Below are 19,813 nucleotides of genomic sequence, written 5' to 3' on the forward strand. Positions count from 1 at the left end.
GAAATAAAAAAGAACATGGCAGTTGTCAAGATAAAGACTATTATCTCTGGAACTGAACAGATTCTGTACGTAGATATAAAGCATATTAAAGAGCCCAGATGGCATTGGAAGCAAATTTACAAGCTTTTAATTCATAATACTGATTATAAATCTAGGATACTTTTAGGTCAACAATAGGTCTTTAGTTTCATACAATACCTCTAATAGAGTATGTCAAACTAGATTGATTTCAGCAATAAATATTTTGAGTTATGCACTATTTTTAGAAGAACCTATGGAAAATAGAACATAATTTTAAATGTGGGTTAGGCATGGAAAATATAAAATATGAGTCTATATTCAAATGAATACATTGGTTTTCTATGTTTAATGACTGAGGGTATTTTTCAGGCCTGTCAACTTATATGAATTGGTATAATAAAATTTACATATATATATGTGTGGTGTGTGTGTGTGTATATATATATATATATATATATATATATATATATATATATATATATGAAATGGTGCTAATTAAATATCATAAAAGATCCTAAGCAGAGGTTATACTAAAAAAGAAATAGAAGCATGTTCTACAAAGATTCTCTCTGAGTTGTTGGATAAATAAAATGTTTTTGTGAGCATTTTTCTTTAAGAAGTTTATAATTTTGAATTCAGAAATAGGAGCTGCCTACAAAATTGATAAATCTAGTTCTTACATAAAATAACTAAGTTCCTCAAGGACCAGTATTTCTTTTTATTTTTCATGAAAGTCATGTTTTCACAAATACAATTTGTGTGTGTGTGTGTGTGTGTGTGTGTGTGTGTGTGTGTGTGTATACCTTTGGATTAGAAAAGGCTCATAGTTAGTCATTCTGTTATAGCAACATTTGTTGAACACTTACTGTGCCCTAAATTCTTTACATGGGCAACACTTAATTCTTATGACAATGTAAACAGGTAATTATTATTATTCCAGTTTTACAAATAAAAAAATTGGGCATAGAGATATTGAATTTATTACTCAACTTCCCACAGCTAGTAAGAAAGGGAGGAGAGTTGGGATCCATACCATCTACCTCCAAGTATATATACTGATTTGCTGTGTTAATAGACCACTGAAGCAAATCATTCAACATGCATGAGACTAGATACAAATAGAATTCAGTTAGATATTGAGGGAACTTAATTATATGTATTCTTCCATATAGAGGCCCGGTGCATGGATTTGTGCACCGGTGGGGTCCTTCAGCCTGGCCTGTGCCCTCTTGCAATCCAGGAGCCCTTGGGGGATGTCAGACTGCTGGTTTTGGCCTGATCCTCGCAGGCCAGCACCAGTCCTACGTCCCCCAAGGGAGGTAGTAGTGGGCAAAGCTGCAGGCAGCCAGGGAGGATTCCAAGCCTGGGCTGGGTGCCACACCACTCCTGCTCATCCCGGCCCCACTGCATCTGCCACTGCTGCCACTTGGTAGTGCTGCTGTGGAGGTGGGAGCAGCTTGCACCACTGCAGCTGTGCTTGCCAGCTGTAAGCCTGGCGTCTGGCACATGTCAGTCAGCTGAGCAGCATTCCTGCTGTGGGATCATACCGACCACCAGGGGGCAGCTCCTGCATTGAGCATCTGCCCCCTGGTGGTCAGTGCACATCATAGTGACTGGTTGACCGGTTGTGCAGTCATTTAGTTGTTCAGTCACTTAGGCTTTTATATATATATATACCGTGTTTCCCTGAAAATAAAACATCCTCCGAAAATAAGACCTACTTACAGGTTTCCTTCTGAGTGAAATATAAGGTATCCCCCAAAAATAAGGCCCCCAGGCTCTGTCTCAGAATGAAAATTAATTTACCGTAAACTGGTCGCTAGGGCCGCCCCAACTGGCGTCTAGCAACCAGTGACAATCAAAATGACACAGGAGGATCAGAGGGGACAATCAAAATGACACAGGAGGATCAAAAGGGGTTACTAAAATGGTAATCCCCCCTCTGATTCTCCTGTGCCATTTTGATTCCCCCCTCTGATCCCCCCTGTGTCATTTTGAGTGATCCCCCTCCCCCTACCTTGATACCCCAATTCCTTTTTTTTTACCCCTAGAAATGAGCGCAAAAAGAAAAAGCTACTCCGTGGAGTACAAGAAAGGAATCGTGGAAGACTCTTGGGGCCAAAATCTTACTGCTTTCTGCAAAGAGAAGATGTTGAGTATCCGATTGGTCCAAAAATGGCGAGCAGAGTATGGTAACCTCATTGAACAAGTGGACAAGGGAAATGCGAAAAAGTGCAAGTGTGGATCAGGTCGGCAACCATTATTTTCCGAGCTGGAAGACCTGATCTGTGAATGGGTTGTTGACAGGAGAGCAAAGGCTTTGGTTGTGAATAGGGCTCAGATTCAAGAATTTGCCCTTGCAATGGCACCACAGTTTGACATAGCCCCCGAAGACTTCAAAGCATCACAACACTGGCTGGATAATTTCCTTCAGCGAAGTGAACTGTCTTTAAGAAGATCTACAACATTGTTTAGGTTGGAAGATACTCAAGTTATTAAGCGAGCACTTGCATTCAAGTCCTTTATTGATGATGCTGACTTCTCTAAATACAATCTTTCCAACATGATTGCTATGGATGAAACTGCAGTGTTTATGGGCCAATCATCTCAAACAACAATTGAGCAGCCGGGTGCCTCCTTAGCGTACATTCCCTTCACTGCTTACGAAAGTGCATGTGTTTCCTGTATTTTGGCAATTCGTCTGCATGGCACTAAAATCCCACCTTTAATCATTTCTAAGGGCAAGAAGGAAAAGATTGAAAGTGTTTTGGGCGTTTTTATTCTTGAAACTGAAAAAGCCTGGGCCACACAAGCAGTTATAAGGAAGTGGGTCGATTTAATGCTGCTGCTTGTTATGCGAGGGAGCCAAAGAGGTCTGCTAGTCTGGGATGCAGCCAGCACTCACCGCGCTAAAGACATGAAGACATTTCTTCATGAAAGAAAAATAGATCAGATAATGATTCCCGCAGGAATGACGGCCTATCTCCAGACTCTTGATATTGCAATAAACAAGCCATTCAAAGATAATTTTTGCGCATGGAAATTAATGACTACATTGAAAATAGAATGGAGAGAAATCAGCGTGGAAACTTTGTGAAACCTAAACTGCAAGAAGTTGTGACTTGGGTGAAGAATTCATGGGAGAAAATCACTGACAGTTGCATTGCAAATGCACTGCGAGCAGGCTACCTTGACAAGAAGTACTCATTTAAAGACAGTGCTATTGCTAAACATGAGAGATTTGGTCCACTGATTCTGAAAGAAATAGAGTCACAAGAAATTCACCAGGAAATTCAGGAATTGGATTGTTATGATGATGTTCCGGAAGATGATGACATGATTGTCATTGAATAAATGAGTAAATTCTTGATACTGTAGGATTCACAGTTTGTCTGGTTTGTGTTGACAACTACCATACTACCGTACCTTATACAGGTAATAAATTTCCTTTATTTTCATTTCACAATAAATGTGTACCGTATTCTTCTTGATGGAAAAATAAGACATCCCTTGAAAATAAGACCTAGCGTGTCTTTGGGGGCAAAAATTAATATAAGACACTGTCTTATTTTCGGGGAAACACAGTAGATTGACCTTTCCTCATCTCAGTAATAGACAAAGTCTGTAAGTAGGTGTATTTAACTCTGCTGTTGTGTAAGATTTAAAAGATTCCTAAGGACTGTTCTCTGTTTACCTCTGTGTACATTCCTATGGGCTGTTATTAAAAATTTTGTAGCCAGTGGGTATAAATAATAAAAAAAAAGCATTGTAGGATGGCATATAATAGGGATGGGTCATAAACCAAAAATTGAATTTAAATATTCACTTGAAATACTGATAGTAGAGACAATGCACTAACTGAATTATGCACTCTGCAAAGGACATGGGCCAGTGTATGGGGTTTGTTTGATATTTGAAAAAAGCCGACATCCATCTGACTTAAGATCCTGAATAGGATTGGGAGGCGGGCAAAAGGGTGACAAATTCCCTTAATTCCAAATTCCTATTGAGGAAAACAAACTTCCCTGCCTGGCTATTTTGGACCATAACTGGTCTTCTTTACCTTTAACTGTTCTGGATCAAAGAGGAAAGCTGCACCAAAAACCTTGTGTGCTGCATGAGCAAGTCAACCCCATCACTCAGGACGAATGAAGATTTCTTGTGTTTCTTTCTAATAGTCTTGTCTTGGGTATAAAAGCACATCTCTTTTCCCCCAGAGGATTTGTTAATCAAGGTGAATTGCAGGCATTAGGAACAAGCTCATTTCTCTAGGGCGGCAGAAGAGTGGGCATGCATGCCCTGGGCTCAGGTTGCTCCTGTTGTTTGCCTCTGCAGCCTAACAGTGGTGTGACCCCGTGCCACTTTGCCAGGCCTCATCCACCATAGGAGGTAGCTACTATTATCATTCCTATTTTACATGTTAGAGGCTGAGTCATAGGAAAGTTATATGCCTTGACATTTACTATCTAATATTTGGCACAGAGTAAGTATTCAATGAAAGTTGGCTGTTACCATTTCAGATGTTAAAAGCTCAAATATGGAAGCTGTAGAAGCCATCTTCCTGAAAGCATATTCTAATGCTGTTTGAAATATAGGTTCTGCACCTGGTGTGCAAGGCTTTCTGCATTGTGGTTCAGTATTTTGAAGATATGGGTCCAGCATTCCTATCTGGGGAGACCAAGAGAGGTTTGCCCTGTGGTACAGGCTTCATTCTTGTGCATTTTGTTAGCTTCATGTGGTACTCTACCCTAAATCAAGGAGTGGGTTATCACCCACATTCATTACATTGCCAGAGAGATCTGCCCTGTTGGTCTTAGAGATTATCTCTAAGCACATGCAATCATGTGGTGATAATCCTGTTTACTGGCCTCCAGAGGTGAAGTTTTGTTTCCTGGCTAAGAACAGAGCTCCTCCTTGGAGACTGGAAGTTGGTTTGTTTCACCACCAGCACTAATGTATTCCACAGAAGGAAGGACAGCTGGGTCCTGATCAAGAAACATTTTTTTTTTTCTTTTACATGAACACCTTCAAGATAATACTACAGGAGTCTTCTCATTTTCTCTAGAATTTTGAAAGGCAAAGATCTGTAATTTATTTCAGTTGCTGCATTAAAATATTGTATTATTTTAAAAATAAAATAAAACAGCTTTAGAATAAGAAGTTTGAATGTGCCTAAGATAAGACTTATAATTAAATGGAGAAGTTGTTTCATATGTAAAGATTGTTCCAAGTTTCTCTGAGCACAGGATCACTATTGTTTTAAAATAATTTCCATCGAAGTTCAATTCATTAGTAGCATAACTTTTTCCTTATATAAAACACTGTATCTGCATCCTACTATAATACTTTGTGACTAAGTGGCAAATTTTATAGGAATAAAAAGTCAACTCAAGTTTTTGGTAAACAACTCAAATTTACATACTTAATAATTTAAGAGAAAAAAAAGTAAAATTAAAACAATCAAGAAGGAAAGGCAATGCAAAGTATATAAATCACACAGTGAGCGAGGATACCTGGGCTCATTCAATATTCCATTCTCATTCCTGCCCCTGGATTTCCACATTGTTATTGTATTAAAGCTCCAATTACTAATATTCTGGTATTTTATGCAAATAATTTGATATGAAAGTTGGTTAATGAAATATTTTTCTGTAAACAAGGAAGATCTTGCTGAAAGACAGACAACTTTCATCTCACTTATAGGTGGAATCTGATAAACAAAATAATTTAACAAACAAAATAGAAACCGAATCATAGATACATAGAACAGACTGACAACTGTCATATGGGATGGTGTTGGGGGATTGGGTGAAAAAATATAAAGGAATTAAGGAAAAAAATATATATAGAGAGAAAGAGAACAGTATGCTGATTGCCAGAGGGAGAGGGGTTGGGGAGGCAGAAGAGGGCAAAGCGGGACAAGTTGTGGCGGAAACAGACTTGACTCTGGATGTGAGCACATGATGTAGTGTGCAGATGATGTGCTATTGAGTTGAACACTTGAAATAGTTTTATTAACTAGTATCACCCCAATAAATTAAAATAAACAAATAAAATAGAATTTATAGTGACATGGAGGGTTTCTTTGATATTATCTGAACTGCAACAGAGCACATGCTGGTGTCAGCATAGCACGGTTGAGCCAAATTTATGCTACACTTGGATGTTCATTTGTACACACTTTAATTTATGTCCTGTTCTTTTATGTTTATTGTATTACTAGAGGCATGGTGCATGGGTGGGGTCCCTCAGCCTGGCCTGCGCCCTCTTGCAATCCAGGACCCCTCAGGGGATGTCGAATAGCCGTTTCGGCCCTATCCAGACAGGAGGGAGCCCGATCCTGTGGATTGAGCATCTGTCCCCTGGTGGTCAGTGCACGTCATAGCGACCCATCAACAGGTCATTCAGTCTCTTAAGCTTTTATATATATAGATGCTCTATTTCCCTCCATTAATCAATGCATAGTGACTCTTACTCCTCAAGTTAGCCCCTGCCTTCCTCCAATAGCAGTGCTTAGGAGTTTAAGCTGAAAGCTTGGTGTGCCTGGCCCTGGGCAACCCCATTCAGAGCTGGTGGTATTTCATATTAGCCCCAACTCCACTTGGGGTTAGGAAGTTCTCAAAGTATGATCCTGGAACCAGCAGCAGCACCATTGCCCGGGATGTGGAGAAATGCACATTCTCAGGCCCTGATGCAGACTGTTAGAGGTGGGGCCTGCTGGTCTGGGGTTACTGAGCCCTCCAGCTGGTTCTGATGCTCAGTCAACCTTGAGGGCCATTGGTTTTAATTTTGCCTTGTTGCCTGTACCCTGTTTGCCTGCATTGACTTCCTGGGTACTGAGGTATGTATAATTTTTATTTTTTTTCCTCTGATTTCCTCATGACTGGGCCCTGTTCTCTCTGACTGAGTTTCTTCCCTGATTTCAGATGAACACTCTAGTTCCCAGCTGAGATTTCCACCTTGCTTATCAAACTGGAGCCCTGCCAGCTCCTTTCCCTAAATACATCAATCCCTACCTTTATTTCTCTCCCTTTCTGGCTGGTGGCCAAGCCTGGCATTGAATCAGTTGGGCCATTTGAAGCCAGTTCCAACTGGGGCATCTCCTTGACTTGGCAACCTCATGCTGTGCCCCAGGAGGCCATGTAGCACTGGCTAAGTTGAATCCAGCCAATCACCTGTGGAAACTGTGGTCAACATCACCATCTTTCCTTATTAGGCCCTGTCCTGTAACCTAGATAATTCTCCTAACCTGCCTAGAGCCCATTGTTACAGCTCACTCTCCCTGCCCACCTGGACATAAGAGACTGCAGAAGTTATGGCACTGTGTGGAGTCAAGGGATGCCTTTGGCAATCCCTAGAGGAGAGTTGGATAAACATTTTAGTTACTGATTTGGGGACAATCTCTTCAGGATAATGAAAGACAACAGTAGAAAATAAGTTATATTTGCATTAATTTAAGAAATATTGACATCATTTCATTTTCTGAGTACTCTAATTTACCTGATAGTGCATTTAATACCTTTATCTTGTGGGATTAGTATCCTCTAATTTTTGTTTTCCAAGCTCTAATTTTTCCATGCATGAATCTACTTGCTGAGTTCCCAGGGACCCAGTGCTGTAGAGTTTAGTGCAATGTGTGTGCTCATCATAGGAGCCCATAGGTAGCTGCCACAGGGAAAGAAATTGCAGGTCACACTTTTATGCTAGAAAATAATTCAACAAGCATTTCATAACCTCTCCACTTACCTTTTGTCAAAGCCCTTTTATGAGCTTAGCCAATATTCACAATACATCAAGAGGTCCTTTTCCCCCTTGAATTTGGTTTAATGCATAGCCACTTGGCCCAGCTTAGGCAGTTTAGGCATACACTTTCTTATACTAAATGACTTATCCTAAATGAACTTCCTGCTTCTGCTTTCTCTTTGTCAAATGGGTAGAAAATGATCAGTAAATGCTTAACAAAAGCATATTATATTTGTGGTTATATTCATTTAATTATTCATGTAGCAATTATTTATTCAATCGTATGAAGTGCCAGGCACTATATTGGTGCTGGAATAAAAGTCTTTGTCTATAATAATCTTCTTGGAAGTCCTTTTCCAGGCAGTCAGATATGGGTGTGAATTTTCCTTACAGAGAATGGGGGGTCCAGGGAGAGATTGTGTGACCCATCAAGATATATGACTTTGAGAAAGAAAATGTGATTTACCTGAATTACCATTACATTCTGGAATATGAAAATGAGGATCCAGGTCAAAGAAACACTTAAATAGAGCGAGTATTAAAAATAGATTTACCCATTTTTGCAATTGGCAAAAGCTATCAATTTTTGTCCAACTATCTCAGCTGCTTCATGCATGCTTCAGGCTTGCAGTAATCATCCAATTGATTGGATGATTGCTAATTGGAGAGCTCCTTGCTGAGGCCCTGACACAAGTTAAACATTGTCTGACTGTGTCTGTAGACTCCCTCTGGCTAAACACATGACTCACTAATCAAGTATATTTAAGCTTGTCCTGTGTCCCTGGTTCTATCTTAAGTGCTGTGAGAAATTTAAAATAAAACAAATTCACTTTCTCCTGGGTATTAGATATTTTTTCTGTATAAATCCTTTTGGATTGTGAGCATCTTGAGGACAATACCTGTGTCTTACTCATTTTTGTAAACTCCAACCACAATAAACTCAAGAGTGTTGAATGGAGGAATTCATAGATAAATTAATCATTTCTAGGGACATACTATAAACAAACATCACCCTGAGGTTTCTAGGACTCTTGGAAAATTCAGGTCAGTTGGTGATAGATCATATTGTGTTACCTTGTGACTGACTGCGCACTTTTCCCTGGGCAGTTAGCACACAGACCTGCCATGGTACTTTTGAGCAAGTCAGCAACTACAGACTGGAACTGCGCAGCCATGCCTCCTAAGGTGTCCTCCCTTAAACAGTGCTCCTAACCTGATCTGAGTCAGCATGGGGGTCGTCCCTCCTCCGAACACCCAGACTGTGAAGAACACAAGCAGCAGTGTGGTGGTGAACATCATTTATTTGGGCTGAGGTCCTGTGTCCCGAATAGCTAAGGCAAATGCTATGGCTCCTCGCAGACCTTTCAGAGAAAACCAAACAGAGAGAGAGAGAGAGAGAGAGAGAGAGAGAGAGAGAGAGAGAGAATAAACATCATAATTCTCATTTAATTGAACTTATCTTTATAATTTCCTAACAAACAAAATTACTTTTCAAACACAGTTACTTTTTTAAAATTAAACTTTTTATATAGAATTATGTATTGGTAGATTCACACACAGGCATTTGTGAGAAATAACAGACTTTCTGTTTGCCCTTTCCCTCCCCAATAATGACATCTTGCAAATTCTAGTGCAATATCACAACCAGGATTTTGACACTGAGATAGTCAAGATCCAGTATATTCCCATTGCCACAAAGATCACCCATGTCATCCTTTTATAACCATATCTACTTCCCTCCTATACAGTCCCTCTTACAAACTCCTTCTTCCATTTATGGCAACCAGTAATCAATTTTATATTTCTATAATGTTGCCATTTCAAGAATGTTATATAAATGACATCAAGAAGTATATAGCCTTTTAGAATTGGCTTTTTTACCCAGCATGATTCTCTGGATACTCGTCCAGGTGGTTCAATATATCAATAATTTGTTCCTTTTTATTACTGAGAGGTATTCCATAGTATGGATGTTTGATAGTTTGTCTAACCATCCACTTATTGAAGGACATCTGGGTTGTTTCCAGTTTGGGCTATTAAGAATAAGGCTGTTGTATTTGTAAACTTAAGTTTTCATTTCTCTGAGATAAATTTCCAGGACTGAAATCACCAAGGCATATGATATTTGTGTGTGTGTGTGTGTGTGTGTGTATGCATATATATTTTATATACATATATATTTAATTTATTTTTACTGTTGAAAGTCTTACAGATGCCCCCCTTTTACCTCCATTGACTCCTTCTAGCCTGCACCCAACCCTGACCCAGGTATTTGTATATTTTTAAAAGAAATTACCGCCGAAACCGGTTTGGCTCAGTGGATAGAGCGTCGGCCTGCGGACTGAAGGGTCCCAGGTTCGATTCCTGTCAAGGGCATGTACCTTGGTTGCGGGCACATCCCCAATGGGAGGTGTGCAGGAGGCAGCTGATCAATGTCTCTCTCTCATCGATGTTTCTAACTCTCTATCCCTCTCCCTTCCTCTCTGTAAAATATCAATAAATATATTTAAAAAAAAAAAAGAAATTACCGAACTGTTTTCCAGAATAGCTGTACCATTTTACATTTTCACCAGCAATATATGCTGACCAGTTTCTCTGCATCCTCACCAGCATTCAGTGTTGTCAGTATTTTTTATTTTTTACTTTAGTCATTCTGATAGGTGTATGGTAATAGTTTATTGTGGTTTTAATTTGTGTTTTCCTAATAACTAATGATGTTGAACATTTTTAATGTGCTTATTTACTATCTTTATACCCTCTTGGGTAAAATGTTTCTTCAGTTTTTGCTTCATTTTTCTAATTGGGTTGCTAGATTTTGATTGTTAAGTTTTGAGAGTTCTTTAAATATTCCAGATAATAGTCCTTTGATGTATATATAGTTCCTCCCATTTTGTAGTTTTTTATTGATGAAGTCTAACCTGTTGATTTTTGCTTTTATGAATCATATATTTGAAATAAAGTCTAAGAACATTTTTCTGAAGTTTTGTCCCGTGTTTTAATTTTTTCCCCTAAGAGTTGTATAGCTTTACATTTTACATTTAAATCCATGATTCTTTTGAATTATTTTTTCTATAAGGTTGGGGCTCCTTTTTTCATCTATAGATGTTTAATTATTCCATTGAATTTATTTTGTCCCTTTGTCAAAAACTAGTCGGTTGACTTTGTGTGTGTTCTGTTCCATTGGTATGTGTATCTGTCCTTCTTCTGTGTGGTCACTGCAGACATATATTAGGCCTTAATAATGAGTGAGTTACACATGTTTCATTTTCAAAATTATTTAAACTATTCTAGGTCTTTTGCTTTTCCATGAAATTTTAGAACAATATTGTCTACATCTAAAAATTTTTTTTCTGGACACATTTGCTTTTAAAAATTAAATGTGCTGCCTGGCTTGCATGGCTCAGTGGTTGAGTATCGACCTATGAACCTGGAGGTCACAGTTCTATTCCCAGTCAGGGCACATGCCCGGGTTGCAGGCTCAGTCCCCAGTGAGGAGCGTGCAGGAGGCAGCCAATTAATTATTCTCTCTCATCATTGATGTTTCTCTCTCTTACCCTCTCCCTTCCTCTCTGAAATAAAAAGATATTTAAAAAAAATTAAATGTGCCAGATGACAATAAAAAAAGGTTATGGACCCTTGAAACTTAATAAATAGGTAACACGAAAGAATTATCCCAGCCAGAGTAAATAATTTTATAAAGTCTGTAATCTAAACTAACCTATTAAAACCTGCATTTTTCCTGTTTTATTTTCTTCTTCATTAACAATGTGTTAATTGAATTTTTATGCAAAAATTTCAAATCAAAATGTGGTAACATAAATAAAAAGAGATGTAGACTTTGAGGAAAAGTAAATAAAAGTACAAGTAGTAAACTAAAAATTAAAATGGAAAGCCTCTTGGGTAACATAAGACCCATAAGACATTTATGGGCCTTGTTATATCAGCTAACAGGGCAAATAAACATTTATAATGACAGCAAGTCAAGTCAAAAACATAGTAATTTGGTTAATTTTATAGAAATGTTTAAATCACATAGGTAAAATTTTAATGGTAACTACTTTTTACAATAGTTACTGTATCAGCTAGATTTTTAAATTTCCAAATCTTTATTCAGATATTAAAAAATTTTAGAAGTTGGATCCATAGCAGGATGAGGAAAACTATAACTAGCCTGGCTTTTATCCCTAGATTCTCCACTTAGAACATAATGCTACTTTATTATCTGCACACTGACAATATACAAGAACAAGCGGCAGGACACGAGATCTAGATGCTTAAACTAGAGAGGCCTCATACATTTTCCTGAAACAAAAAAGCCTCAGAAAGAGAGAGCAACATGCACTCTGATTATAAAATACTTTCAAGGGACAAAATGTAATGGAGGAAGGAAATTATTCTGAATGTCCATGTAGACAAGGAAATGACCTGCAGATAAGGAAGTTGACATTTGCAGTAGATATTAATAAAAAAAAAAGTTTTTATGCATATGAAATTCTATACTCATGAAGAAAATTTCCACGTGGGCTGCTCATGGATTTAGACCCGGCTGAGGACATGGAGGGTAATATTAATAACCTTGGATCCTGGGGAATAATTTAACAATGTTCTCTCCATGAAATACAAATGGTGTCATTAGGGAATGAAAACTCAAGGACACAGTCTTACAACAGACTTCTGTATCTGAGGAGAGAAGGCATAGGTTAGTGTAAAGCCTGAGCAGTATTTAACCACAGTACAAGGCTGGAGATGGAGTGTGATCTTCCCATTTTCTCTTTTCCTCCAGCTAGAATGCCCATAAAGGAGCTTTACCCCAAGTTAAGTGGTGAGTATGAGAAGTATTAAGTGATATGAGTTTAATTATTTATTGAATATTTATGTGTGTGTTCACTTTGAATTTTTGTAAGAAGGAAAATAACAGAAATTAGAAGTTAAAACTTACTATATTATGCTTATTGTAAACTCTTTCATTTTAGATATCAAGGACAAGAAAAAACACAATCATTTATATTCCTAAATATGTTTAACAATGTATTGCTATTATGTTAAACTAGCATAACTGTGTTCTCAAATCTATATTATCTACACATGAGCAGTTCTTGTTTTAAAAATATACTCAAAGATATCTGTTATTCTGACTTCTAATCTATATATATATATATATATAAAACTCTAAGTGACTGGTCCACTATTTGGTCAACCAATCAACTGGTTGCTATGACATGCACTGACCACCAGAGGGCAGACACTCAAAGCAGGTGCTGCCACCGTTGGTCAGTGTGCTCTGACAACGGGAGTGCCACTCAGCTGACCAATGGGTATCACAACTGGCTAGTGCCACTGTGGAGGTGGGAGCCTCTCCCGCCTCCATGGAAGCGCTAATGAGCAGCAGCAGGCACAGCAGGGCCAGGATGAGTGGGAGAAGCATGGTGCAGCCCCTGGCCCAGGCTTGGGCTCCTCCCTGGCTGACTGCCACTTCGTGCACTACTATATCCCTCGGGGATGTTGGACTGCCAGCAGTCTGACATCTCCTGAAGAGTCCCAGATTGTGAGAGGGCACAAGCCAGGCTGAGGGACCCCACCAGTGCACAAATCCATGCATCGGGCCTCTAGTCCTATATAATAAAAGAGTAATATGCAAATTGACCGTACCTCTGCTACACCCACAAGCCACGCCCACCAGCCAATCAGGAGCAAATATTCAAATTAACCCAACCAAGATGACTGCGGCCACGGAATGAGCAGGAGGCTTGGGTTTCACCGGCAATGGAGGATGCCAAGCTTTCCGCACACCCTGGCCCGCTTTGGACTCCACTCAAGGCTACAAAGTTTCAATTATAGAAGATACATAAATCCCAACAGAAATGGTTGCGGTCACGGAGTGAGCAGGAGGCTTGGCTCCGCTCAAGGCTACAAAGTTTCAATTATAGAAGATAAATAAATCCCAGATACCAGGGCCTCCGCTTGGGTCGCCAGGGGGCGTGGCCAGCCTGCAAACCACCACAGGGCCCTCACCCAGGCCACCCCATGCCCCAAGGGAACCCCCACCCTGATCCAGGACACCCTTCAGGGCAAACCAGCTGGCCCTCACCAGTGCACCAGGACTCTATCCTCCTATCTAATAAAAGAGTAATATGCAAATTGACCATCACTCTAACACACAAGATGGCTGCCCCCATGTGGTCAAAGATTCTGCCCCCATGTGGACACAAGATGGCCACCACAAGATGGCCAGCAGGAGAGGGCAGTTGGGAGGGACCAGGCCTGGAAGGGAGGGAAGTTGGGGGTAATCAAGCCTGCAGGGGAGGGCAGTTAGGGGTGATCAGGTGGCAGAGGAGGGAAGTTGGGGGCGACCGGGCCTGCAGGGAAAGGCAGTTGTGGGGGGACCCAGGCCTACAGGGGAGGCCAGTTAGGGGTGACCAGGCCTGCAGGGGAGGGCAGTTAGGGGCAAACAGGCTGGCAGGGGAGCAGTTAGGCATCAATCAGGCTGGCAGGGGAGTGGTTAGGGGGTGATCAGGCTGGCAGGCAGAAGTGGTTAGGGGCAATCAGGAAGGCAGGCAGATGAGCAGTTGGGAGCTAGCCGTCCTGGATTGTGAGAGGATGTACTGGGATCGGGCAGTTGGACATCCCTCGAGTGGTCCCAGATTGGAGAGGGTGCAGGCTGGGCTGAGGGACAACCCCCCTGTGCATGAATTTCATGCACCATGCCTCTAGTATATATATAATTCTCTATATTTATAGAATGCAATGTAGGAGTCTCTAAAAAAAAGTTCAGTCACTGCCTTGTACTTGTTGAGAACTATTGCTAATTAGGGCCAAACTCTAAGATGTTGACAAGAGGCTGCCTTCTCCATATAATGACTAGCTTAGAAAAACACAGAAACAGTGTTTTTGAGAAGGGATCAGCTGTCTGAGCCCTGGACACATGTGGCACATATAGCACATGTCGGGTGCCATGGCCTAGCAGCATGGGAAGTGTGATACTGAAGTGAGGTTGCTAGGTGGACTCCAGATAAGAATTATTGCCTATGTCCCACTCATTCTTTATGATTCCAAGGTTATTTGTCATACATTTGGAGCCTATACAATTACCAAATCAATGGCCATTCATTGCTTCATTCAATACATGTGTGCCTTAGTCAGTCATAACAAAATACCATAGACTGTGTAGCTTCCACAACTGAGATTTATTTCTCACAATTTTGGAGGCTAGGTGACCAAGATCATGGTCACATTCTGGTGATAGCTCTCTTCCTGGCTTGCAGAAGGCCAGTTTCATGCTACATGAGAGCAAACTCCTTGGAGCTTCTTCTTATAAGGGCACTGATCCTATCATAGGGACCCCACTCTCATAACCTCCCAAAGGCCCCATCTTCAAGTACCATCACATGGGGATTAGAGCTTCAACATATGAATTTGGTGGTGGAGCAGGGAAAGGAGACATGATTCAGTCTGTAGCAGTATGTATTGGTTATCTGCTACATGGAGGTTCTGTGCCCACTTATTCTTTCTTCTTAACACGATGATTTGGGAAACAAGTTCCATGACCTTGCAAAGGACAACTACTTTCAGCAAAAATGTCAGTTTAATTCAAATTACATTTTCTGGGATAGTACAACCTTACTATACCGTTCCACTTTCAGTTCAATGTTATTTTATCATATGGAAGCAAAGCCAACAAATTGTTTCAGTAGAAAAACCTCTGCATTCAATAGTACATTGACTTTTTCTGGAAACTAAGTCTGTGTTAGACAAGCAGAACTTCCTTTTTTTCATCTCTCTCTGAACTTGAATCATTTAAACTTAAGGCCACATAACTTCAGTATATTTTTACATAAAATGAAATTTGTTTTTGATGCCTTGGGCAGCCAGGATAGTAACTGTAAATAGGATTAACTCTGTCACAGCTCTGAGTCAACATGTATGGATGCTTCTGGCTTTGGAAGCTTATTTTTATGTAAGTAAGGTAGATGTGATAGTAAAGTGTGGACTAATTTTTGCCAATAGCTAAAATCTTCAACATAAGGTTTTAAGAGAAAGGCTAACAGATTAGAAGAAAGTAACATTCTATGAAAAGTACCCAACTTATGGTCAGGTTGTGGTGGTACGAAAGTCTAGTCATGTTTTGTTTAGACCAATGCTTCTCAACTTGGGTGATTTTGTCCCCCAGGGAATAATTTGGCAATGTCTGGTGACATTTATAGTGGTCTCCAACTGGAGTGTGTGTGTGTGGGGAGCATTATTGTTAATATAGTGGGTAGAGACTAGGATTGCGTGCTAGAATCCTATAATGTACAAGACAGCCCCTACAAAATTGAATTATATGGCCCCAAATGTCAATAGTTGTAGGGACTGAAACAGTGTATTGCTTTTCCCAAATGAGCAATGTTATAAATGGTGATAACATTTCTACTCCAGAGGACTATATTGGCAAAGATGGTTATCTATCCACCAGAACCTATTCTTGTCATCCATAGTATATGCTTTAGCTCCCTACATTACATTTCCTAGAGTCTTTTGCAACTAGTTATAGCCATATGGCTGGTTCTTACCAGCAAAAGGAGAGCAGAAGTAATGCATGTTATTACTGGGTCAAGACTTATAAGAAGTTATTCCTGGCCCAGTGTCTCTTTCTCCTTCTATCACAATGAGTCCCTATAGCAGTGTTTCTAAAACTTTAGCTACATCAGAATCACCAGGAGGACTTGTTCAACCTCAGATTACTGGATTCCACCCCACAGTATCTGATTGAATAGGTTGTGGTGAGGCCTGAGAATTTGCATTTCTAACAATGTCCCAGGTGGTGCTGATACCCTTGAGACAGGATAGTAAGAAGCTAGGGAAATTCCTTGGCAAGTGGAATGGAGAACCCTGGGACAGATAGCTGAAAAAACTGACTGAGCAATTTACAGCCAATTTACAATAAATTGCAAGGTCCTATCTTACACATTTCAGACTGTGCTGGGCAGACCCACCTCAGTCCCAATCCCTCTTTGGTGACATTCTTTGAAGGTAAAACTAACCACAGAATGCCATATATGTTCACTTTGATGCATCAGCATATTAAAGGACACACCTGGAAAGCTGATAAATATTCTATTGAGATCCTCCCCTAAGACCTACCCTAAAATCTACTTTAGAAAATAGATAAAAACCCTTAAGACAGACCCATTTACATTGTGGCAGTGTACCTAAAGAAAGCATATTACTTTCTCTGTTGTCTAATCTTTTATTTCCATTTTTACGGTGATAAACTGCTGGCCTAGAGGGCCATCCAAGTACTGAAGGCCTTGACTTGTGCGTAGGTACCCTCCCTCCTTCCCTCATTCATGCAGTCTTTAGTCAATGACAAAATCTTACTCTAAAATCTTGACTCTGTTCTCTAATTTTTCCAAATCCTTCTCTTCTTTCTAGCCACACTGAAGCTGCTCTGGTTCAGATATTCAGTTATAGAAAGCTCCAATGGAGATTAAAAATGGCAGGAGAGTAAGTGGATGCTGCATGGACATGCTCCCAGGAAAAAACTGGTATTACAACTAAAGTACAGAAAAACTTACTGAATAATCAACAGAAAACTTGAAGGAGACAACCCTGACACCTGAGGACCAAAAGTGGAGACCAAATAGAGACTGGTAGGAGGTGTGGAAGTGCGAAAGAGCTGGCTGGGTGCCCACAGACGGCAACTGAAGTCCCAGAAGATATCTCAGCTGTGTGTGGGGGGCTGCCACTGAGGACTCTGGAACCTAATCTGCAAGCTGGGCCCCCCAGCAGAGAGCACCAAAATTGAGGAAGGTGCCCACATAACATCTGGCTGTGAAAAGCAGTGGGGTGCTGTCTGCCAGGGAGAGACGGTTGGAAAATTCAGGCACTCTCTTAAAGGGCCAACATACAAAAGTCCCTGTGGAGCCACCCACCTTGTGCTCCAGCAGAGAGGGGGAGAAGTGGACTGCAGCTGTGAGGGCAAAAGCCATGACTGGGGACTCAAGGGGATAGAGCTCAGAAGGCAGACCCTAAGTTTCCTGGGCTGAGTCATTCCCTCACACAGTGGAGGACATCTTTCCCACATAGATATCTGCCTTGCTTGAGGGGAAGACAGTTGACACACACTATTGGAAAACATCTTGCCCTGAGGCCACTTAAGAGATTAAAAATAACAATTAGCCTCCAGATAGTAGCAACTGCCCCACCCTGTTGAAAAAAAAAAAAAACACAAAGAAAAAATGCTCTGGTCACACCTGAGGACGATTGCCTGGGGGGCAATTCAAGTCAGAGATCTATCAGTCTGTAGGCAGAGGCACTCTCTGGAGGCTTTGAGTCTTTGCCTGATCTAATTAATCAGAAATAGCCTTTGACACTGTCCTGCATTAGAGATTGAGAGATGTAAAAGATCTACCTAATATAGTCACAAATCCAAACAAAAAGCCAAAATGAGGAGACAAAGAAACAACCTCCAAATGAAAGAACTAGAGAATTCTCCAGTAGAAGAGATAAATGAGACAGAGATAAGAAATTTATCAGAAACAGAGTTAAAAGTAATGATGGTAAAGATGCTCAACAGCATGAAAAAAGATATAGTAACTATGAAAAAAGAACAGTGTGATGTAAATAATGACATAACAGAAATAAAGAACTCATTGGAAGGAATGAACAGCAGATTAGGGGAAGCTGAGGATCAAATCAGTGAATTAGAAGACTCAATCAGAAAATCAGAAAGAAAAAAAAAACAATTAAAAAACAGCTTATGGAAGCTGTGGGACAATGTGAAATATAATAATATTAGAATAGCAAGTGTGCTATAGAAGAGGCAGAAAGAGAGAAAGGAATAGAGAAGGTATTTGAGGAAATAATGCACGAAACTTCCCTAATCTGGTAAAGGGAAAAGTCACAAAAGTTCAGGAGGCATAGCGAACCACAAACAAGAAGGACCCAAACAGACCTTTGCCCAGATACATCATAATTAAAATGCCAACAATTAAAGACAAAAAGCGAATCTTAAAGGCAGCAAGACAAAAGCAATTTGTTACCTACAAAGGAGTTCCCATAAGGCTGACACCTGATTTCTCATCAGAAACTCTACAGGCCAGAAGGGAATGACATGAAGTACTCAAGGTACTGAAAAGCAAAGATCTGAGACCAAGATTACTGTACCCAACAACACTATCATTCAAAATAGATAGTCAAATAAAGAGCTTCCCAGACCAAAAAAAAAAAAAAAAAAAAAAAGACTAAAGGAGTATATCACTACCAAGCCAGCATTACAAGAAATCCTAAAGGCATTGCTGTAATGAGAAGAAGAAACAGGAAGAGAAACCTAGCCATACAGAAATATAATGGCAATAAATAATTACCTATCAATAATAACCCTAAATGTAAATGGTGTAAGCACTCCAATTAAAAGGTGTAGGGTAGCAGAATGGATAAAAAAATGTGACCCAACTATATGCTGTCTACAAAAAACCCACCTCAAAACGAAAGACACACACAGGATGAGAGTGTGTGGGGATGGAAAAAAATTTTCCATGCAAATGAAAAGTAAAAAAAGCTGAGTAGAAATACTCATATCTGACAAAATAGACTTCAAAATGAAAGCGACCACAAGAGACAACAAAAGTCACTACATATATTAAAGGAATCAATCCAACAAGAGGATATAACCCTAGTAAACATGTATGCACCCAACAAAGGAGCACGTGAATGTATAAAAAAAACTTCTAGAGGACTTCAATGGAGAGATAGATAACAATATGTACAGTCATCATAGGGGACTTTAAAACCCATTTGACTTCACTGGATAGATTTTCCAGACAAAAACTTACCAAGGAAACAGAGACTCTAAAGGACACACTGGATCAGATAGATTTAATTGACATTTATAGAACATTTCACCCCAACGCAGCAGAATATACATTCTTCTCAAGTGTACATGGATCATTCACAAAGATAAACCACATGTTAGGACACAAAACAAGTCTCTACAAGTTCAAGAAGATTGAAATCATATCAAGCATCTTCTCAGATCACAGTGGAATGAAATTAGAAGTCAACTACAGTA

At 39.9% G+C, this 19,813-nt stretch overlaps 1 protein-coding gene across 1 annotated transcript in view; it reads right to left on the reverse strand.

Annotated features, from left to right (window-relative positions):
• SLC9A9 (solute carrier family 9 member A9) overlaps positions 1-19,813 on the reverse strand; it is a gene marked incomplete at its 3' end in the record, with an annotated part of 980,651 nt that overhangs the window by 284,494 nt on the left and 676,344 nt on the right. The window contains 2 exon segments of the mRNA XM_080654659.1: positions 8,978-9,063; positions 9,067-9,125. Of these exon segments, the coding sequence (XP_080510785.1) occupies positions 8,978-9,063; positions 9,067-9,125 (145 nt within the window).

The sequence above is a fragment of the Plecotus auritus genome (assembly GCF_963455305.1).
Source record: "Plecotus auritus genome assembly, chromosome: 2".
Classification (NCBI taxonomy): domain Eukaryota; kingdom Metazoa; phylum Chordata; class Mammalia; order Chiroptera; family Vespertilionidae; genus Plecotus; species Plecotus auritus.